General features: G+C 42.1%; 2 protein-coding genes across 2 annotated transcripts in view; one reads left to right on the top strand and one right to left on the bottom strand.

The window, feature by feature from the left end:
* nmd3 (NMD3 ribosome export adaptor) overlaps positions 1-4,670 on the bottom strand; it is a 22,817-nt gene extending 18,147 nt beyond the window's left edge. The window contains exons 1-4 of the mRNA XM_080428104.1: positions 4,585-4,670; positions 4,221-4,283; positions 3,489-3,623; positions 2,289-2,385 (exon numbers count right to left, since the gene is read on the bottom strand). Of these exons, the coding sequence (XP_080284230.1) occupies positions 2,289-2,385; positions 3,489-3,623; positions 4,221-4,264 (276 nt within the window). The 5' untranslated portion in view covers positions 4,265-4,283; positions 4,585-4,670. The remainder of the gene's footprint in view (positions 1-2,288; positions 2,386-3,488; positions 3,624-4,220; positions 4,284-4,584) is intronic.
* Positions 4,671-8,061: 3,391 nt separating this feature from the next.
* The window catches only part of ppm1lb (protein phosphatase, Mg2+/Mn2+ dependent, 1Lb), a 56,389-nt gene continuing 40,820 nt past the window's right edge, over positions 8,062-23,630 (top strand). The window contains exon 1 of the mRNA XM_080427782.1: positions 8,062-9,045. Coding sequence (XP_080283908.1) covers positions 8,647-9,045 — 399 coding nt within the window. The 5' untranslated portion in view covers positions 8,062-8,646. The remainder of the gene's footprint in view (positions 9,046-23,630) is intronic.

The raw sequence follows: 23,630 nt of genomic DNA, 5'->3' as shown, positions 1-23,630 counted from the left end.
ATCTCATACACATTTTTTTTTACCAGAAATGATCAAAGCCTCATTCACTCCCACCACTCTGAAAATTCCCTCAGAAATCAAATCCCCATGCTTATGCTGAATTATATGCTCCTTGTTACATGCAAATGACTTATTAGTCAGGGTACAGGCCCAGGGTAGGATAAGCAGTGGTTCCCAAACAGTGGGTCGGGACCCATTTTCATGGGTCACGACTAGTAAACATCTCTCTTGTTTTAGTTTGTTTCCTACATTTTGCTTTTAATTATTATTTCAAAAGATTTTCAAAAATGACCAAAAGAAGAAAAGAAAATCATCTGAAATTCAAAACAAATTCAAATTTCATGAATAAAAAGACAAGGGAGAAAAAAACGATGCAACGCGTTGTGAACTTGTAGATCTGCTATTTTCACTAGCTTGAGTCCCGGGGAGAATTCAAATTTCTCCTTTGGCTCTCGAGCTAAAATGTTTGGGAACCACTGGGATACAGGGAAGCAGATAAAAAAAACGGAATATTAGTATGATATTTTGAAGACTATTACTTCTTTATGTGTGCATTGCTGAATATTCCTACTGGGAGTCAAGCACGCATGAATGAGTCAGGCAGTCAAATGCGCATTCACTCCGTTTTTGTCTCTTCCACTAAATTTCCATGCAGTAATAAAACAAATCATTATGGGGATAAATTATAGATAAATATCACGTAAGATCATGCAAGTTCAAAAAATAAAACTCAACTGGGAGGGAAGAGAAAATGATAGAGTTGGAAAGTGTGATGTAATTTTTCAGACCCCCCTTTCCCCCCACTGCACAGCCACGTCGACGTCTGCACAAAGAGCTGATGAGGAGAATATCTGCTTTCAATCTGCGCCCATGTTAATCTGCCACAAGCTGCTTGTGGTTGTTTCAGATAGTGTTGTGTGGGAGTGACTGTCTGGGAATGGGACAGTTGTCCCCTTTGGCTAGATAGACAAAGATCCTTTTTTTTTTTGATTGGTTTTGGGGCTTTTATGCCTTAGGACAGTAGACTGACAGGAAATGGGGAGAGAGATGGGGAGTGACGCGCAGCAAAGGTCGCCGAGATTGGGATTCGAACCCGCGACACACTGTCAGGCTGGCAATGCAGCCTAGGGTGCCTGGACCGCCACGCCGCGGCCCAGGCCGACAAAGCTATCTTTATAAATACTTCACCTCTATGAACAAAACAAAACTGCTTCACTAAGACACTGTTGGTGTAACTAAGAGGACTTGTTTGTTTTTAAGGGATGCACGATTAATCGGTCTTCATACCGGTATTGGCAATATCGGCCTTAAAAATACAATATTGGTATCGAACAGATATTTATATTTTTTTAATCAGTTTTAGCCGATAGTTTATATTTGAATGTGAAGCTGAAAAAGACTTTTGCGATAATGAGGGCTGCAGATTCAATCAGTGTTTTCAAAAGGGCCAACAAGTTGGGAAAGATGTTAGGCAAAAATACTACATTGAAGTTGTTTGAACTAATATGTGCATCAGTAGGCCTAGGTGTAACATAAACCCAACTGTAAACTTGACTTTTTTACATGCATAGTCCAACTACATCAATAACACACTTTACGCTCTCACATGCAGCGTATATAGTTAACTTAATCTTTGTGTGTTAATATTCATTTCCAGCTGCAAACCTCTTACACTACATGGCTCTTATCAAGACGTTTATAGCTTATAAAGTCATGTTATTTCCATTGGCCGGAGAGGCTACGCAAGACAGTGGTTTACAGTAGAATTGTCTCTAAATGGATACAGCTGTCTTTAATACTTAACCTGACATGCAAAACAACTTTTTACATGCATACACTTTATAAACAACTTTAACAAGTTGGCATTTTCTGGTTTTACACAGACGTTTTTGCAGAGCATCATCTGGCCAAAGTGACCAGCATATACTAGTTACAATTTTACATTACATTTTGTGACACTTGTCACAAAATGTAATAACTCCTGTGTCCACCATAAATCTTCATTTGGCCATGTTTGAAAAATCCCATTCACACTTCCCATTCCATAGGAACTTTGAACACACCAAATGGTAGAGATGCTAACCATCGACAAACAGATGTACACAAAATTATGACTTCCGCTAACCAACTCGAATCGACTCGAATTCTGTAACATTTTATCCAGATTACATTACCAGTAAAAGACACATTCTTTATGAAGAATGATGTCGTTTCAGTGGTTATGTTTGTCAAATGCATACATTTATACGAAAGCATTAATAGCATGTAGCAAGAGATGGACAGCTTACTTTGGTCATGGAGCTCTTGAGTTTTTTCAGGCAAAGGGTCAGCAGTTCCCTGGACTCCAGAGCACATGTTATCCAGGCGCCTGGAGGCTGCAAATACCTGTGCATGGAACACACTCTCTTTATAACCAATAATAACACCTACTATGGTCAGATAATAAATGTTAAACTAATTGACATTCACACACTTGGGTGTATTAACCCAATAAGACCAGGAAAGCATCTGTGTCAGTCATTGTAACCACTTTAACCATTAATTATTTTATACCTTGGCTATTCAAAAATAGCAGATATACAAGCTCATAACGTGCCGCGCTATGAACTTGTAGATCTGCTATTTTTGAAAAGTCGTGAAAATTTGTGCAAGTCTTTTAATATATATATATATATACTTTATTTTTTACTCAAATCTTTGCTTCTGGGGGTCCCTGGAACAAACTTTTGAGATGGGGGTCCGCGGCCAAATACATAATGATGGGGGGGTCATTGACATGAAAAGGTTTGAGCACCACTGATATAGCAACATACGTTTTGTTCCAGAAAACTGTTAGGATTTTTAGAAGGTATTTGTAGAATCATGCCTTAGGTCTTCTTAACCCATTAAGACCTGGAACGCATCTGTGTCACTTTAGATTTCTTTGGCTATTCAAAAATAGCAGATATACAAGCTCATAACGCGGCACCGAGTGCCGCGCTATGAGCTTGTAGATCTGCCATTTTTGAAAAATCATTAAAACCTTTTTATTTTTTTCAAAAAACTGTTAGGATTTAGAAAACATTACGTTGACTGCCAGAGTTTATTCATAATGTACTCACCCACTGCCAGGGTTTTTAATCATTTTTGTATAGAAAATAATTTAATTATTTGTCTGTTTATCTTTTTACATTTTTCCTAATTCGTTAGGGTTATAAATTTACTCAAAAATTGACATTTTAGGAATTCAAAAACAAAATAAATAAAAAATAATTAAAAGGGGAGAATTCTCCCCTTTGGCGGTAAACACCATTGACTGAAAAGGGGAGAATAACCCCCTTTGGCAGTGAGTGTGTTAAGAATCGCCTGTTAAATAAGTTAAAATTTGTTTTGGATATCTTATGTGAATAAGAATACCAGGAACTAATAAACAGTCTATTAGTAAATAATAGACTGTAACTTAGTGCTACAAACAGCTTTAGAACACCCATGCAGATCCATATCCATACCTTTCGCATTGCTTGCAGAAGTTCACTGTAACTTGTTTGGGTATGCCATCTGAGATGTCCACCGAAGTGCGTAGGCAGGACACACACATGTTGGCCGGGTTGGGTGGGATGGGGATGCCACAGGTACAGCACAGGCTGAGGGGTTAAAAATATATATTAATAATGATGTCAATACGTGCTCAAATTATGTACTTACATTGGTTATATTTGATTCAACTCAGCATTCAAGGTTAATTCTCCAGTGGTGTAAAGTAACCAAGCACTGTACTTAAAGTACAATTTTAAGTTATTTTTTACTTTACTGGAGTATTTCTAAATGTCAGTACTTTTACGCCACTATAATTATTTGAAGGCATTAGTTACTAGATACTTTGGAGATTTTGATTATTATTACAAAACATACATTAACCACTGCAGCCCAGTATACATTTAGGCCATTTGAAAATAGCAGATCTACAAGCTCACAATGCGTCGCATCTATTTTCAAGAGGTTTTTATACACTTGAAAACTTGTGAAATGGGATATTCTGCATATTGAGAAATGTCTACTTTTGGTACATTTTGATACCAATACTTTTGTACTTTTACTCAGTACTTTTTTTTATTCCTGACTATTACTTGTAACAGACTACTTCTACATGGCAGTATTGATACTTTTACTTAAGTAAAAACACACTTTCCACCACTGTAATTATCTGGGCTGGGCACACAAGTCAAGTTTTAATTACTTACATATTCCCCTGGATACTGGTGGCAGGAGCTTGAATATACTCCATTCTGGACAGCCAGTCAGATCTACGGGGGGAAATCAAACCAAATCAGCCATCAGCATACAATAGTACAGCTCTAAACAAGTATAGAATAGCTATAATACCAATACAAAATTCAAAGTTGATTACACAGTCAAACAGCCTGTTCCAAACATTTAGCATAGCAACGCTAGCGGACAGCTTAGCCACTGTAGCTCACAACAGTTATGATCGGGACCTTGGTGGTTTAATATGCAATGACATCTATGTCAATGTCATACAAAATGATTAAATCATTTCCTATCGAACGACATATACGATAAGGGGTAAATACAACATAGACATACCAACGTTTATAGAGTACAGTTCCACAGCACGCTGAGAGCATCAGGAAGGCACCCACGTTTCTATCAAACTGGGAACCGGATGATGATGTCATCATTGCTGCGACAAGGACCGTGGGGCTGTCTTTCCTTGCCTCGATAAACATTGGTTCTCAAACTTTTTCATGTCAAGGACCCCCAAATTGACACTTTTTAGCCCACGGACCCCCATTTGAAAAGATAAGCCATGGACCCCCATAAGAGAAGATTTTTACGGCTCTAGCAGTGATTCTCAGCCATTTTCATTTCAAGGACCCCCAGTTTGACATGCATTAGGCTATGGACCCCCCATTTAATGGCATTTATACAATTCATATTGTAAAATCAATGTTAATTTAACTCTGAGAAGTGTACAAATGGAACCAAATGGACCACAGACCCATAAGGGTCCATTTGGTTCCTATAAATCATTTAGCTGGGGACCCCCTGGTATCCCCTCAAGTACCCCTGGGGGTCCCCGGACCGCACTTTGAGAACCAATGCCATAGCAGATCTAGCTTGTAGATCGGCTATTTTCAAGTAGCCAAAGTATAGGTCTGAACTGGTTAATGTATGTTTTTCAAAGTAACTTAATTGTAGTGGAGTAAAAAGTACAATATGTGTGTCTGAGATGTAGTGGAGAAGAAACAAAAGTACTGAAAATTGGAAATACTCCAGTAAAGTAAATATACCTCAAAAATGTACTTATAAGTACAGTACATGGGTAAATGTACTTAGTTACTTTACACCACTGATAACGGTACATTGAGCCATTAAGCTATAAGAATGGTCAATAGTTTACACAGCACAATGTTAAAAAATAACGTATTATTTTGTCACGTTATAACGTTAGCATTCCCATTGTACTTGGCTACATTACACACATAAATGTATTCATAGCCAAAAACCAAACCATGAGAAAATATACAAGATTTTCAATTGTTCCAGCAGGACCAAGCTGGTCTGTCTACTGGGCCAGCTGTCACCTGGCTCACAACCTGAACCAGCAGTTCAGAAACCAAGCTGGTCTAAACTGGTGTTTTCAGCAGGGCTTTAGGAACAGTTGCTATATACATTGGCCATGGGAGATGTTAGGCTTTTGGTCTGAGCCACTACTGCTACACTCACCCCCCTTTTGAGCTGCCCACCCGGTGGCACCAGCGTAACCTAATGCCTGGGATTCGAACCCCGGTCCCCCGCGTGGAAAGCCACCATCTTACCACTAGCTTACAGGGGAGAAGCTAGTGGTAATGGCAAAATGGCTTTTGGTCATATCAGGCAGAGGCTCTGAGCCACTACTGCTACACATACACATTTATACTTACATAGGCCTACAAACAAACACACACACACACACACACACACACACACACACACACACACACACACACACACACACACACACACACCATTTATTTATGTCCACATAAAGGAGAATACATACAGGGACACAAATATTATAGGTGCAGTAGGATTACATTCACAAAATCATGGCATATGTTTTCATGATACAATAAGCATGTCACTCAGTATGGGTATAAGTAACAGTGTCTCTGCCATATATGGCGGCTGCCAATTATAGCGGAGAGATAGCACAATACTTTGCCAGCCCTTTTGCCTCCTTTTTGGGCATCCTAAGTTGTGGAAGCCCTCTAACAACTAATCTGTGGGTATGTCCTATAGGCTGCCAAATATAAAAACAAATAGTCTGCACCTATAACCCAGCTCTGAGATGGTATGTAGGAGTGGTTGGTATTTAATGACCTCTAATACAGACACTTCCCTGGACTCTTCATCAACCACAACAACATCTGGTGTATTAGCTGTCAAATATGTACATATGTCTGGGTTATCACAGAGATGGAACATGGATGAAATAACACAGGAATGTTTGTACATTCTCACTGTAGTAGATGCATGATATTTTGATATGTCCTTTGCTATGAGTTCCACTATTCTATCGTGAGGTGCTATGTACATCCCTTTGTATGCGTAACAGCCATTCAAGATGTGCAACACTAGTGTTTCAGTGACCTGTTCTGTGTTGTGGTGCAAGCAATGAGGAACCTGAGTGCTGGGGAACCAGATGAAAAGACACACACACACACACACACACACACACACACACACACACACAAACACACACACACACACACTCTATTAGATTTAGGGTTGATGCATCCTCTTTATAACATATCTATTACGAGAGATCTCTTATGAGTAAATAATACCAATGCCATTGCCATGTCAATACATTCTGCATTTAAAATATTCCGTTAATTTGATTTATTCTTTATTATTTTATATAATCTATGATAGGTCTCATGAAACTAGGATTAGATATGGCTATATATAGTTTTTTTGTCAGAAAAATCAGACCTCTTTGTAATTACTGTGTGACACAATGTTCCTTTTTGTTGTCTTAAAAATAATATTAAAGAGATTTGTAAAAAAAAAAAAAAAAAAAGATATGGCTATATGCGTGATTCAGTATTAGATTGAGATGTAGCCTGCAGTTAACCTGACAGTAGGCCTACTTTATGAGCATGATAGCCTATAGGCCTATAATCCCCCCCCCCCAAACAAAAATAATGAAAAAATGCTTCCATTCGGAGTCAGACAAAAGCCTCAATAGTATTTTTATAGAGGGCGCCACACTACTAGATATTAAGAAGCAGCAAACGTCAAAAGTTGACTCACATGTTGGAGACAGATTTGACATAGTCGGTGACCGAAAAACACGTGACAGCCCGTTTGTACATTAACGTTTAATTGTCAAGTACTCAAGTTAATTACCATTCTTCGAGAATGATTGTATGGGATAGTTAGTAGTTGGTGTGACTGTGTTCATAATGTTCACTGTGTGTGCGCACATCAATTCACCAGTGGTGTAAAGTAAATTTACTCAAGTAGCCTACTGTAGCCTACTTTAAATACAATATGAGGTAAGTATTTCCAATTTTCAGTACTTTTACTTCTACTCCACTACGTAGGCCTACATCTCAGAGGCAAATATTGTACTTTTTACTCCACTACAATTATTTAAAAACTCTAGTTACTTTGTAGATTTGTATTATTATCACAAAACATAGTTAACCACTTCAGCCCTATACATTTTTGGCCATTTGAAAGTAGTGTCGCTGCTGTCACATCGCCAGGGATTGTGAGCTTGTAGATCTGCAATTTTCAAAAGATTTTAATACATTTTATACATTTGAAAATACATTTTGATACCAATACTTTTGTACTTATAGTACATTTTGAATTCCGTACATTTTACTGCTACAGAGTATTTCTACATTGCAGTATTGATACTTTTACTTAAGTAAAAAAAAAGATGTGAGTACTTTTCCCACCACTGCACCTCACGTGGTCACAGTGGTGCGGTCCTCTGCTCTGAGCAGAGAGAGAGAGAGAGTGACTTCTCAACAAGCAGCATAGTAGCAGACCAGCAGCAGCTGAGAATGTGAGCAGCAGCCTGTCCTGTACCCGGTTCATAATATGTGGATTGTGGTCCGTCCGCTATTTTCTGGAACAGTTCGTCAGACGCAGGAACAGGACATAGCCTACGCAACGGGCGATTGCGGTCAGCATACTGGCTTATTTATAAGTAAGTCCTGAGCGGCAGCCAGCTCGCTCAGCCCACACTGACTGAGCCTCTCTCTCTCTCTCTCTCTCTCTCTCTCTCTCTCTCTCCGCATCAGATCAGATGGACCAGGGACCACCGCTGGTCCACTGCGGGGCTTCATGCTAGAGTGAACCCGGCCACGGCACTGTCTCTCTCAGCCCCGGATTCCTCCAGCTCACTGGCCGTTATGCCTGCATGGGGGTTATTATATTACTCCGGGCTGAGGATGCAGTGGATCTGAAGTCACAATAGACTGTGTGTTGTGGAGAGACGCGGGGTTATTCCGGTGAGGTTTTATTCTGCTTTCCGTTCTACTACTGCCGCTGGACCCACTCACTCACTCACGCACCGACAATGGACTGAGATCCGCGGGTGATCCGTGAAACCAAACCTGCCGTGATTTCTCGCCAGTACAATAAATGATAGAGGATACCATGACACTGCTGTCTCTCTTGGGTCGGATCATGCGTTATTTTCTGCTCAGACCGGAGACGCTGTTCCTGCTGTGCATCAGCCTGGCTCTGTGGAGCTACTTCTTCCACACGGACGAGGTGAAGACCATCGTCAAGTCCAGCCGAGATGCGGTCAAGATGGTCAAGGGGAAAGTGGCGGAGATCATGCAGAACGACAAGTTCGGCGGTCTGGACGTCCTGGACGCGGAGTTCTCCAAGACCTGGGAGTTGAAGAGCAACAATGTAGCGGTCTACTCCATCCAAGGGCGACGGGACCACATGGAGGACCGCTTCGATGTCCTCACTGACCTGGTCAACAAGAGTCACCCGTCTATTTTTGGGATTTTCGATGGCCACGGGGGCGAGGTAAGTTGTGGAAAAGTGAAGTGAGGCCAGCTTGTATATAAACTCAATGTATATCTATTAAATTATGTATAAACTGCCAGGGGTTCCCAAACCTTTTAGTTGGAGACCCAAAAGAGAAATGTGGTGTTTCCCCCCAGGGCCAGGACTCAAACTTACAAAAATACATTATGAATTAATCACTTCAGTTCAGTTCAGATTTTCACTATTTATTGAAGGCATTTTAAATGAAAAATTCTGATTTCCTTCATTTATTCTGTAATTTTTGAAAATCGTTTGAAATGATAATCATAAAAAAAAAATTGTAGAAAATAAAAAAAATGGGGGACATTTACTCTCATGACCCATAAAAATGTATCCCTACCCACTGTTTGGGAAACACTGCCATAGGCCCTATGCTATGGTATATACTGCACAGTCAAATCATCAGTGTTAATTTGAAAGGTCTATTTGGGTGCATGCATGCACACTCTGAGTTAAATTAACACTGAATTAGTACTGTATATAGGTATAGGATAGGGCCTATGGCCTAATCAATGCAAGCAGAGCATAGACTTGATACAAAGAGGTTTGAAGTGGGTCATTCATCACTGATTTGCCATAATGTCTCACTGTCTCACTCCTCCCGTCCTCCGCAGTTGCTTCAGTTGTCACAACAGTTACATTTCCATGGAGTGGTGGTCACTCACTCTGCACTCGCCACTTAGTGTCAGTAGAGAGGTCTCCTATCTCTCCAAGTTCATGCTGCTAACAGATGTTGCCATTCCACTCAGTGGCACCAAGGGAACAGCCTGCCATAGAAATCTATGTCATGACACCAAACAGATGTCACTTGAGGGGACAGAACAAGTCAGTGTGGGGGTCTTTTGTCAGTAAAAGAGAGTGTTCAGTGATACATTTTGATGATGACATTTGTAAACAGTGAACACATTTTAATACCCTGACTCTTATTAATTTATATTTATATATTGTTCATTGTTTATTTGATTTTACACTATTACTTCTACTAATGGTTAATACATTATGCAAACCCAGGCAGTCCAAGTGCGTATGGCCACGCCAGACCTTCTGTAATATATATATATATATATATATATATATATATATATATATGTATGTGTGCGACCGGGACCTACCAGTTTTCTTGGAAAGGTTTGCTCTCCTCCCCCCGCACCCTCCGAACAGGGGTTCCCCAGGGATCTGTACTTGGCCCCCTCCGTTTCTCCCTGTACACCAAATCTCTTGGTGCTGCTGCATATATATATATATATATGTATAGTTACCTTACTACTTTTGTATCTCTCTACTCTCTACTTGTAGGCTATCTGTGTTTCATGTCCAACTGACACCGGAGTTTCTCTCGGGATCAATAATTGTCTGTCTGTCTGTCTGTCTGTCTGTCTGTCTGTCTGTCTGTCTGTCTGTCTGTCTACATCGATAATAACAGTGTGTGTGTGTGTGTGTGTGTGTGTGTGTGTGTGTGTGTGTGTGTGTGTGTGTGTGTGTGTGTGTGTGTGTGTGTGTGTGTGTGTATGTCCGTCTGTGAACAGCTAATCTCCGGCACCGTTGACCCAATCGCAGTGAAACTGTGCTCACACACTCCCTGGATGCCAGAACAGAACCTCTGCCCTAAATCTTTCAGATCCGCCTGTTATAGCACCATCAGGAGGCCGATTACTCCTACAAATTTTGCCCAAACATTACGCATATCGTTCCACAGTATCTCTATAGTCACTAAACCAAACAGACCTGTCGGATTTTTCATATTCCATTCTGATTGGCTAAGATTGGCTTCCAAAGTTTGCAGGAGTGGTCTGTTTTGAACAAAATGCCTCAAATCATGAACACAGCATGCGATTGTCGTGAAACTTTGGCCTTATGGTGGCGCTATAACAGGCCAATTCACATTTTTACCTACAATATAACTGGACCGATAGCCGTGAAACTTTGTGTGCACACTATAGAGGCCATCAGCTTTTTATAGCGCAATTGTTTTGATATTACTCATACAGATTTTGTCCAAACATCACGCAAATCTGTATCATTATCTCTACAGACATGTGATCAAGACGGATCTGTCCGATTTTTCATATTCCATCCTGATTGGCGAATTTCGAACATTGCTGGCCCACAATAACCTACCTGACCTGGCGGAGACCTTTGCTCCGAGGAGCACTTTTACTAGTTTTTATTGCGTTCTACTATTTTATTTTTTCCCCTTCTCAATGTATTTGTATTATTTTTCTCATTGATTTGGCAATACAAACATGCATGCCTAATAAAGAACATTGAATTGAAAGTGTGTGTGTGTGTGTGTGTGTGTGTGTGTGTGTGTGTGTGTGTGTGTGTGTGTGTGTGTGTGTGTGTTGTGTGTGTCTGTGTATGTGTGTGTGTGCGTGCGCGTGCCTGTGCCTGTGTCTGTATCTCTGTGTGTGTGTGTGTGTGTGTGTGTGTGTGTGTGTGTGTGTGTGTGTGGTGCGCGTGCGCTGTTCTTATGACACAGGACCACCGTATGAGTGAGGACAGGATATGAGATTTGATTGCAAAGCCCTGGCATGCCCAGACACTGATGTTGATTCTGGTTACAGCTGTGGCTGAAACTGAGCTACAGTATATGCAAAAAAGTCACTGACAAAAAAAAACAGCCTCCCTGCACCTTTCCTCCCCTCATGACCCCGGCAAAGCCCAGGGCTCCTCATGACCTGATGAAGGCCATGCTGAACACGTCGGTTTCTAAATAGAGTTGCTTTTCTACAGTGCTGTCATGTTCTACAGTCTTGCTGTCATTATTTTCCTCGGTACCTCACACAGTAAAATAGCCAGTGTTCATCTAACTCTAAGAACTCTCAGAATTAAATTAACACTGAGGATTTTACCGTCCTGTCTCTGTCTTTCTATCTCCTTATTTCACCATTCTTTCTCCTCTCCTTTGGGGGGGGGGGGATATCTGATGTGATGGCATCCCCTTTCGTCCGGGTTTGACTTCTGTGGTATGATGGCATTCTAAAAATAATCGAGATGGAAGTCAAGATAGCTGTTCTTTAGGGGAAATAACATTTTGGGCTGCGGCGCTGAGCACTGCTGCTTTTGACCAAACGTGGTCATTGGCTTGTTTTCCCCCAGGGCCCGTGTGTAATCCGTTCCTCCATGAAGGATATATGGGGGTCCTCCCTGCAGCTATTACACATGCGGTTGAGAAAGGGAGAGGGAGAATACTGTAGTACAGTATATGGTGAAGCACTGAAGAGCATATGAAATGAGATGAAGTGAAGAAGTATAGAGAGAGAGAGAGAGAGAGAGAGAGAGAGAGAGAGAGAGAGAGAGAGAGAGAGAGAGAGAGAGAGAGAGAGAGAGAGAGAGAGAATTAAAACAGAGAGAGAGAGAATGACAATAGCAAGAGAGTGAGTCAGTGAGAATGAAGAGCAAAGAGAAGAGAGAAGAGAGCAGTATGAGAAAGTGGGTGTTCAGTTCACATTTGCCCATGTAGGCGAGAGTTATATTTCTGTATTCTTCTTTATTTCATATCATGTCCACAGGCAACAATTTGGTCTGTTTTCATTCCCACACCCTCTTTTGAAGTGTGCGCCAGGCAGCAGCTTTTGGAACACTTCCTCTGCGTAGAGAATTTAGATTTGTTTTTAAGCCGGAGGGCAGCAAATAAGGCAGAGATGCTTTGGCGGCCCAGGGCAGCAGCAAGGGGGACTTGCTGCCTCCACTGGCAGAAGGAGGGTGAGATGTCACTCCTCTTTTCTGCATACTCTCAGGCAGCCGACACCAGACGACACACAGTTGACAGGTTAAAAACAGACTGTAGAGCAGTTACAGTAATTCACCACAACGCTACAGTTGCTAGATGGTGTTCGGGTGAGTAAGCACTAATTTATACTTGGTGGTGTAGTACGGCCGTTCTGCTCACTGAAAATCACGCGTATGGTTGTAATTAGCATTTACTAAGTAAGTTACAGAGGAAGTCTGTTCTTGTTCCCCGTCCTCCTGAGAGTCCTGACATGTCACTGGCGGAACAGATGAAAAGGCTGACATCTGGAAACCTATCTCTTCACTTCTCTTGTGTTAATTTCTTCCTGTCTTACAGTCTCGCACTAAACTTTCAAAATTCCTGTTTCATCCAAATGACAAGATATATTATAATATTCAGTGGATTTACTCATGCATGTGCCTGTTATCTGTTCAGTGCAGCTCATTTCTTTTAGCTGTCATACGACACTAATGTGCATGATGTATTGTAAGTGATAACCCTGGGCTGTTTCCCCATCCATATAATGGTAACATGAGCCATTTGTTCCTTATTGGTATTCACCATAGAGAGCCATTGATGTTCTCTTCACCATGACTCAGTGGCAGGCTTTGGTTTCAGGCACTGCACTATTAAGGAAGAATACAGAAGATATTTACTACCTTTAACATTGGTATTGTTCTGTCTGTGAATGGCTCCATGCATGGATGAAAGCAGTATAGGTGATTTTTCTTTTTTTCTTTTGCCATCCTTGTACCCTTTGTGTTGCCGTTTTTCTTTTGTTTTAATGCCTGCTCAGTCTATCATCTAGAATGGCCTTTGTGTTTGAAGGAGATAAGAGCATGCTCAGAAAACAAGTAAAATCACAGGAAAGATGACTTTTTTGCAAGCGAATCTGTCTTGCTCTGGCTCTCTTTCTCTGTCTTTATCCGTCTTGGCTCATCTTTACTTTACAATGCAGTTTCACAATAAAGGGCTTTTGTCAGTGAAAAGGCCAGTGTTTGCATTTTAGATGTGTGTGTGTGTGTGTGTGTGTGTGTGTGTGTGTGTGTGTGTGTGTGTGTGTGTGTGTGTGTGTGTGTGTGTGTGTGTGTGTGTGTGTGTGTGTGTGTTGTGTGTGTGTGTGTGCGCACGCACGCGTGCATGCGTGCGAATCATGCTCCAGATGCGTAGGATACAGTTGTGTGTGTGCGTGTGCGTGCAGCCTTTGTGTGGGTTAGATAACAGGGACTTGAATGCCTCCTGAACCCACTCACACCAGAGAGATGGAATAAAAGAACCAGTATCTGACTAATTGCAATGTTGGCATTAGAGGATTCAAGAGACGAATTGGAGAAGAGTTTGAGAGAGAAAAAAAAGTGGAGAGGTCTTAATCAATGCATTTTTGTTGCTGGTTTGGGAGTGAACGTGCATTCATGCATGTGCGCGCGTGTGCGTGTGTGTGCATCGTGCACTACCCCAGTCCTGACAGATTTACTTGGGGAAATTGATGATTAGTGAGAGAGGAGCACACAGGCTGGGTATTTATTATCTTGTCTTCCAGAGAAAAGCAACACTACACTGCGACTGTGAAATGCCATGTTCCTATCAGAACCAGACACCTGCTTGCTTCACCAGACCTTACCTCATCCTGTCTTTGACCCCACTCAGAGGCCTTAATTGTCCACTGGACGGACAAACCCACTGATTTCAGAAGATCAAACCACAGAGAGGCCAATATTCATCCACTTCAACCCTACTAAGTTGACCGTACCAAGGGCTCAAATACTTGACCCCCTCCTGTTTTCACTCTGCATTAAATGTCTCTGCATCCGTTTCTGTCCCTACGTCCTCCTTGGACCTACTTCTATTAACTAAGCACAAGAGCTGCTGCTTAAAATTTCAGCCTGTTGTCCTTGATGTCAAATGTTTGTGCAGAGAGTGGAGCACGGAGGTGACGTTCTCCTGGAAAAAGAACGTCACTACCGCAAAGAGTCCAAGAGAGCTGGAGGCTCATCTGAGAAGTCTTCTGACCTTTTCGGTAAATCATCCCTGGTGGTAGTGGTGTTTGTTTTCCTGTAGCTAGAGAACTGTCGGGGAACGTCTTGAGGAGAGAAGCCCCATGCAAGCCGGCCCTGCTCAATGTGTAGGATAATGGCTGCCAGGAGAGAAGACATAAATGTTTTGTCCTTTAGCAAACATCCGTGGTCTCTTTCTTCCACCACATACTTGCTACTCAAAATAATTGCCAGTTATTCCGAAATCCACTATTTTTTTAAAGGATATTTTTACCCTGTCCGCAGCAATGCATGACAGGGTATTGTAATAACTGTGTGTGTGTGTGTGTGTGTGTGTGTGTGTGTGTGTGTGTGTGTGTGTGTGTGTGTGTGTGTGTGTGTGTGTGTGTGTGTGTGTGTGTGTGTGTGTGTGTGTGTGTGTGTGTCTGTGTCTGTGTCTGTGTGTGTGTGTGTGTGTGTGTGTGTGTAACTGGAGGGCGGATGGCCAGATCTCCAGAAAACTTGGTGAAAACTTGCCCCCCGAAGAGATGATTAACTTTTAGGTTGAAAAGGTCAAAGATTGAGGTCACAATGAAGGTTAAGGTTAAAATTCAGAATGCATGGGCAGATTTTCATGGAACAGGACTAGATTGTCCCAAAGTTAACTTTTGGGTCAAAAAGGTCAATGTCATAATCTAGATAATGGTAGAAATTATATAATTGACCATATCTCAGGAACAGAGAGACATAGAACAAACACACATTTATATATATGATATCATTTAATTAGATTTAATTAGAACAAGAGATTATGGTATGGATGGGGATTACACCCCTATGTGTTTTTTTTGGGGGGTATATTGGATGTTCTGGGTGGTCACTTTGAATGGGCTGGTAGGACAATGCATATGTGTGTGTTTTTGTATAGCATTCTGTAACATTGGAAATGTGCATTGCGTACATGTCATGATTAGTGGGGAAAGGGAAACTTTGGCCATTTTCAAACTGAATCCTTCTTCTGTGTTTTTCTCCGCAAAATGGTGATTAGTCTAGACAATGACTTGAAACATACGCCCAATTACGCTCACATAAGCTCACTTTTTTTCCCTCTCACATCAGAACAATGGGATTTAGGTTGAACATCTGTGAAGTGATCCTTTAAATAAAGCGCTCTGAAGGCTCAGCCTGCCGTTCTGTCTGACTGACTGTTCAATAATTCAACACCTCTTCTGTCAAACACTACCGCTTAACCCCCTGACTAAACATTCACCCACCCACCTCCAAGCCATTCCAACACACGCACGCGCACACGCACGCGCACACACACACACACACACACACACACACACACACACACACACACACACACACACACACACACACACACACACACACACACACACACACACACACACACACACACACACACACACCTGTTACACTGAGTTAACGACGAGTTCAAAGGTTTGTAGGTTTGAAATAAGGTTGGAAGTTGTTTGTGAAATTCAAACTTCATGGTTGTTGGCCTCTCTTCTTTATTCTCTCCTACATTACACAGTCCTCTCCTGGCTTTCTGCAGGGCTCTCTCTCTCTCTCTCTCTCTCTCTCTCTCTCTGAATTGGGTTGGCAGTGAATGAATGGGGCTCAATGACTCCATGGCCATGTCTCCGTAGTGAGTCCTGGTGCCCCCTGGTCTAGGCCCCCCACTGTGTGCACACTGGACCTCTCAGCTGCATGCCTGCTCACACTCAATACGGCATGTGTGCACTAATGTAACTCATGTGATGTTGTTGTCCCCGTTTTGTATGCTGGGCATGCCGACTGTGCGGGAAGTCTAGGATTTAAGATTAGATTGTAGACCTCGTAGAGCAGATAGAGTCTGTCCCCAGCTGCCAATTACTACTCCGTGTCACAGTAATGTTAGGCTGTCACTCTTTATGGCCTCAAGTCTGTGTTTGTTCCGCAGCCAATTAACAAGCTCTAAATCAAATCACATGACTGGACTGGTGTTGACTGTTTGCGCTTTGGAATGAGGACATTCTTTGTATCGTACACGTACACAGTAAAATCCTCAGTGTTCATTTATCAATTTTTATCTCAGAGTGTACACAAATTTAACCAGATGAACCTCCCATATGGTTACATTCGTACACTCTCAGAGTTAAATTAGCCCTGAGGATTTTAGTGTGTTCTGTACATAGTGTGTACGGTGTACATATGAGTGTAGGTGTATGTGTGTGTGTGTGTGTGTCTGCGTGCAGTGCCTGAGCAGAAAGGGATGTCACAGTTGCAGCCCGTCTGCCTGCTGTCTTGGCAGTGGGGCAGGTTGGAGAAGAATGTTGGCTCAGGGAGGGTTGTCACGTCGCAGCTGCTAAAGTGACATTGGCGAGTGTGTGGAAGTTGCCAGTGATTTGGTCGCACTCAGCCGCTGTGATGCCTCTCTTTGGCCAGCTGGGCCTTTGGGCAGGGCAGGTGCATTCTGAAAAGCAGGCTTTGTGGTTATATTTGCACAAACGTGTGTGAATCTGTTGCATTGTGTGCCTTTATCAGCTTATCAGCATCATAGTGCTCACATGGTTTTGTGTGTATCGTGTATGTGACGTGTATAATGTTGGCTTTTTATTGTGTGTGTGTGTGTGTGTGTGTGTGTGTGTGTGTGTGTGTGTGTGTGTGTGTGTGTGTGTGTGTGTGTGTGTGTGTGTGTGTGTGTGTGTGTGTGTGTGTGTGTGTGTGTGTGTGTGAGCGCGTGTGTGAGCGCACGCGCGCGTGTTTGTGTGTGTGCGTGTAGTGGTGTGGCTCTGCAGCCCGTCTGCTAGGCACATGTGTTCTACAGTCTGCCGAACATCAAACTGCACAGACAGGAGGAATGCAGCTGATATGAGTGTCTGATGCTACCAGATGGTTTCTATCTGTTGCAGAAGCAATACGCTATGAACCGCTGTGAACCAATCCACTGCCAGTTTGCCTGTAATTTCCCCCCAATAATGAAGACTCACTGGATCAGGAGAGACGATCGCACTCTTACTATGTCTTTAATCTGTACTTGTAAGTTACATTGAGAGGAAGAGTGGGTTTTACTTTACTCTGTGTGTGTGTGTGTGTGTGTGTGTGTGTGTGTGTGTGTGTGTGTGTGTGTGTGTGTGTGTGTGTGTGTGTGTGTGTGTGTGTGTGTGTGTGTGTGTGTGTGTGTGTGTGTGTATGTACGTGCGCACACGTGTGTGTGCTTTGGTGCATGTGGGTATATTTGTAATGTATGTGTGCCAGGCACTTGCAATCCTGCTGAATCTTGGCTGTGTGTACTTGTCATTATGGCCCTGAGAGGATGTTTTATGTGTTTCCTTCTCATTCTGCTGGGGCAGCTGGTGAGACGGATGAGGCAGGGGGCACCTAATGACCGTGGTGAGTGGTCCACTGGGAATGACACCCAGTGGTGGACAGTAACAAAGTACATGTACTTGAATGTTGTACTTTAAGTACATTTTTGGAGGGTTTTTTTTTGGTGGGGGGGGGGGGGGGGTATTGCAATATTGAATTTTTGACTCCATTCCAGGAAGGGACTCTTGGGACCGGAACAAAAATATATTATGAATGAACCACTTAAGCCCTATTTCAAATATAGTGAAAATAGCCGGTTTACAAGTTCAAAACGCTTCGCTTCGAGCTTGTAGATCTGCTATTTTCACTACCGGTATTTTTGAAAATGTGACCTCCCACTCTACCGGATGGACTGGGAGGGAGTGAGGACTCAAGGGATGAGTAGCAGGAGGACGAGAGGATTGGTGGGGAGTAGGGAGGATAAGAAAACAAGACAGGGTCTAATAGTTGCGTGGCTCCCATGTGTGGATCTCAGACTTAATGTGGCCAGTCTATGAGGTCAGTCATCTGTATCGTATCTGTGACGTTTGGCTCTATTCTATATTTGGGCAAGGTTTCAGACGGATTTGACCCTGTTTCACTTCCATTGTCAAATGAACCACGTAAACCATTAAGACCTGAGGCCGATTCTACAAAATGTCTTCTAAATCCTAACAGTTTTTTAAAAAAAACCTATGTTGCTAAAATCAGTGGTTCTCAAACCTTTTCACGTCCCCCCAAAACGGACCCTCAAAATGATATGTACCGTAAATCCTCTAATAGTGACCCAGGCTTGTATTTGTTTCAACTGTAGTGGGTACCTGGCTTTTATTGAAAGGAGGCATGTATAAGAGAGAGGCCTATATTTCTATTTTTCAAACAGATCAGAATGAATAGTTTGTTTTGAATAGTTTTGTGTGAGGACTGCGGATGAAAATTAGCATCTTTGCTAAATCCGGTGTATTTACGTTCATGTGACGTTCATTAATATGCTCTGTCCTGTCTAAATAAACAAATAAAGTAAAGTAATAAATCAACATTTTGTGTCAGTTTGAACCCAGTAAAATGTACTGGGTTCATTTATTGAAATCAAGTACTGTGTGAAATAAACAGTGCATTTACAGGTGGTCGCGGCTTGTTTTCATAGACCTGGTTGCTGATTTGTCTCGCAGAATCTGGCAACACTGCTAGGCTCCCCATTGGCTTAGACAGGTCACGTGACAAGTCTAAGCCAAAAGTTTGAGAACCACTAATATTACAGCAACTTAAGTGTTTCAGAAAACAGTTTGGATGTAGAAGACATTTGTAGAATCGGCCTCAGGCCGTAATGGGTTATAGAGTGTGATGGGGCATTCTGGGTCACAGGTTGGTGTCACATACAGGTGGGTGGGTAAGTTCACTTGCGGATAAGAAGGTTGGAAATTGATTAGCATACTGGAGAGGAAGCTTATGGTGATGTGAGCTAACGCTAGCTCAAGCCTCTTCATGAGATTGTCTTTAGGCTGAGAGGAGCAGAGAAGCCCGCAGGGCAGATTAGATTCACAATAATCCCACACGATTGTAAATATATATCCAGATCCCATATTGTTCCGCTGGGTATTCAGCTATCTTCTTTTTTTCCCTCTGGCTTTCATATATTTTCTCTCTGTTTTGCAGTTTTTTCCCCCTTTTTCTTTTGGCATTCATTTTTCCGTCAGTGTCTCACATGTTTTTGCATTTGTGTTTGTTTACACATCCAGTCCAATGCCCGTGGAGGTAGTTGTTTATTGCTGTCTGTCTGTAGATTTTGCCCTCTGGCTGAGTTGCTCATTGAGTTCATCCAGGGGCAGAGCTCAAACACACTGGATGAGGACAGGAACGATGGATGGATGGTGGAGCTAAAGGAAGATGCTTCATCAGAGGATGAGAGGAAAGATGAATGTTGGCGTGTGCCTGACACAGTTGTTCTGGATGGGATGAGAGAGAGAGAGAGAGAGAGAGAAGGAACAAAGGAGTGGGGAAGATGTTATACAGTTGAACTTGAGAAGAGCGGTGTGGCCGAGGGGTTTAAGGAGCGGTAGAGAACAGAGGGAGACACCCTACTGAGATAAAGGGGGAAGGCAGAAAACGTAACGAAGCTTAGAACCGTTTGCTGTTTGGACTGGAGCATGAGAAAGGGAGGTGAAGGAGTTATAGTTACTTTCTGAGGAGGTTGGCGAATATGAAACAGGCCTCGCCTATTAGCGTAAAGTTCTTGTATTTCAGGCATGCAGTACACAGAAAATAAATCTTGAGGTCAGGATAATAATTCATCCTATCAGGTGAAGAACTCATACAGCATTCAGGATAAACAAGTGAAATTGGAAGTGATGAAACAAAAACATTAGCACAAATGTTTTTAATTGGAACACTGATTAATGGGTTCTCTACCTGTATTTTGTGTTACTAAAGAGCTGGGGAGACGGAGAGACCCCTGTTACTGAACAGTCTATATCAATGATTACTCTATTAATATAGAACTTTAACTTTTTAACAAACAAAAAAAACTACCTTATATAACCTATGTATATGTAGCCTATGTATTATATAGGGCTGTCAAAATATTTTTTAAATCAGATTAATCACAGGGTAGCTATGATCAATCATGATTAATCACCATTCATAAATATGCCTGAAAACGGCTTCTTTTGAAAAATATAACAACGTGCATGCAGGGTTCAAAGCAAGCTGAGATCACACACACCTGAATGACACTGTTTATGCCTGCAGTGTTTTAATTAGTTAAGTTTCAGTGAAAATGTGATGTTGGATTATACTGTCAGAGCTGCTTTGTGTAAACAGACACTGGAATGGAATGGCTGCCATACATGTAGAGATGCAGATTTAAGTGGAGTGGTCTCTTCCCAGAGCTGTATACATATATAAAGATATACATATACTGTATAAAGAGTGAGTATCTGTGGGTGTAGAATGGGAAAGTTGACAGGTACAGGCCCCACACTGCTGTACAACAAGCTGTGAGTCAGACGGTCTGTGAAGTGTCAGTGGAAGTTTTTTCTGCTTTGATCACAAATCCTATCAGACCCAAGGCAAGAAAAATGTGGGGGGCAGTTCTCTGCCCAGAAAACACAACACAACTTTTCCAACTCTTCTCTCTATCTCTGTCTCCCTCTCCCTCTCCTTCATATTTGTGTTCTTTCATTCTTTCTCTCTGCTCTTTTTGTCCTCCTGTCTGCATTGACCTTTTCGCAACAGTCTGTCTCTGGTCTCCCTTTTGTCTCTCCCTCCTATCAGTTTCATAACCCCTTCTCGCTCTCCCTTTCTCTGCCTCTCTCAACTCAAAATCAAAATCTGTGACTATATATATATATATATATAGTCTTGCTGCCTTGTACTTGTACTATGGAGGTAATTGGGCACATTGGGCAGATCACAGACCGTCAGATCCTACCTCCTGTTGGTCCACAGCGACAGATGTTGAGGAGGAGGGAGCGTGTTCTTGTAGAATAGCGTTCGTCGGAATGTATGTCTGCCCCCTCAAAATTAGACCAATCACAGCTCACCGTACAGTATGTGCATGACATCATAAAACCAGAACCACTTCCGGCTATGGCTATATGACGGTATGGACCTTTTATCACTGCGGTGAAAAAGCAGCGTATCCTGGGGGTTCAGCGGTTAACCGCCTTTTCAGAACAGTGCTGCTGTGCTGGACAGACCACAGGAATAATGAATGATCATATCAATACTGCATTTCAATTAAAATCCCACTAATGTCGAGGGGTCATCAACATGAACAGGAAATAATGTTTCTGAAGAACATAAGGCATCTGTTTTGTTCGACAGATAACCAGGACAGGCGTGCGTGTTGAACAATGAAGTGCCATTCTGGCAGCTCTCTTCTGAACAAGTTGCAATTTGTTCAGGTCCGACTTAATTGCCGCTGACCATACGACAGGATCGTAATGAAGGTGACAAAAAAACAAGGACTGAATGACTTGACCCATAATTGAGGATGTCAAGTAGGTGGAGCACTTCCTGACCATGGCTATGCCTCTTCCCATTTTCATTAAAATACCATCAATATGATCAGACCATGACAGTTGACTGTCCAATAAAACACCAAGCAGTTTTTAGTTTTTTTAACCTGTTCTATAGGCATTCCTGACATTGATAGATTCAGCTGAGGGTCACCAATTAAGTGTGTACCTGATGCCAAAAACTATACTTTTTGTTAGTGTTTGTTTACAAGGGAGAGAGAGACGGCCAGGTATTGCAGCTAAGCATGTTTGCTACTACGTGGCTTATTTCTAACCTACTGTATAATGTTTTCACATACATATTTTAGTGTGCAGATTAAGTGTAAAATGAGTAATACATGGATGTCATCTTGAATGAGATTAAAAACGGAGCAGCTCTGTACAGTAATACAAATACACAGGTGAACGAAATCAAGATTAATTTATATTCATAAAAGTGTATCTATGTCATCACGCACTCGCAGCACGTTTTCGTTCACAGGAAGTAATTATGATTGGCTCTTTAGGGACTTTTGATATAAAGATATACAAAAATTGTCTGTATGCCATTTTCTTGGCATCTATTGTTAGGAATGCCCATATGATGACCGGATATGCTCTAAAAGTGTGAAAAACATATTTTTCATTTCACCAGACCTTTAAATCTCTTAATTACACCAATATTGTTCTTGTAAGGCACTTGTACATTCATAAAGATCACTATTTACATTAGGTCAACGGAGACTTAAACCATCACCACACAAGTCAACAAGTGAAGCTTATCAAGGTGGAGACGATGCCACCACTGAACACTGCATTGTTTTTTGTTAACAACCATAACAAAGTAACCTACAATTGATAGCTAAAGATTGTTCAGGAATGCTGTTATTAGACTCCATTACTCTCTCTCTCTCTCTCTCCACTCCACTGCATGTCTTACTTCTTCTCGTCTTCCTTGACCTTTATGCTCTGTTTCTATCTCCCTCCACCTTTCACTTCCTGCTCCTCCACTTCAACACCCCCCACCGCCTCCCCCATCCCTTCCCCTCCCCTCCCTGCAGAGTCACCTTATCTCTCTGCAGTCTGTCTGATTTATTTATCACTGCTCTGAAATATTAAAGAGTCTGCAGCCTCCAGTCCTGGGGGGAGTCCATGTATTTTCCTTATCACGCACGCACGCATGCGTGCTGCACACACACACACACACACACACACACACACACACACACACACACACACACACACACACACACACACACACACACACACACACACACACACACACACACACACACACACACACACACACACACACAGTGCCACCGTGTCTTTCAAGCAGAGCACACAATCTGATATGCTCCACCATATACAAGCGACTTGCTGTATAATTTTTTTAGGAAGAGCTTCCTCCTGGCTGTTATAAACTGACCCAGACTGCACACAGCCTTTTTAAAGGCCTATACAATAGATGCATGCATACCGTCAGTAGTACTGTTATTGCCCAGA

This window comes from Gymnoscopelus braueri (assembly GCF_963280865.1).
Source record: "Gymnoscopelus braueri genome assembly, chromosome: 5".
NCBI classification, from domain to species: Eukaryota; Metazoa; Chordata; class Actinopteri; order Myctophiformes; family Myctophidae; genus Gymnoscopelus; species Gymnoscopelus braueri.
Note: the sequence above shows the minus strand (reverse complement) of the source record. Positions and strands in the feature narration are given on the sequence as shown.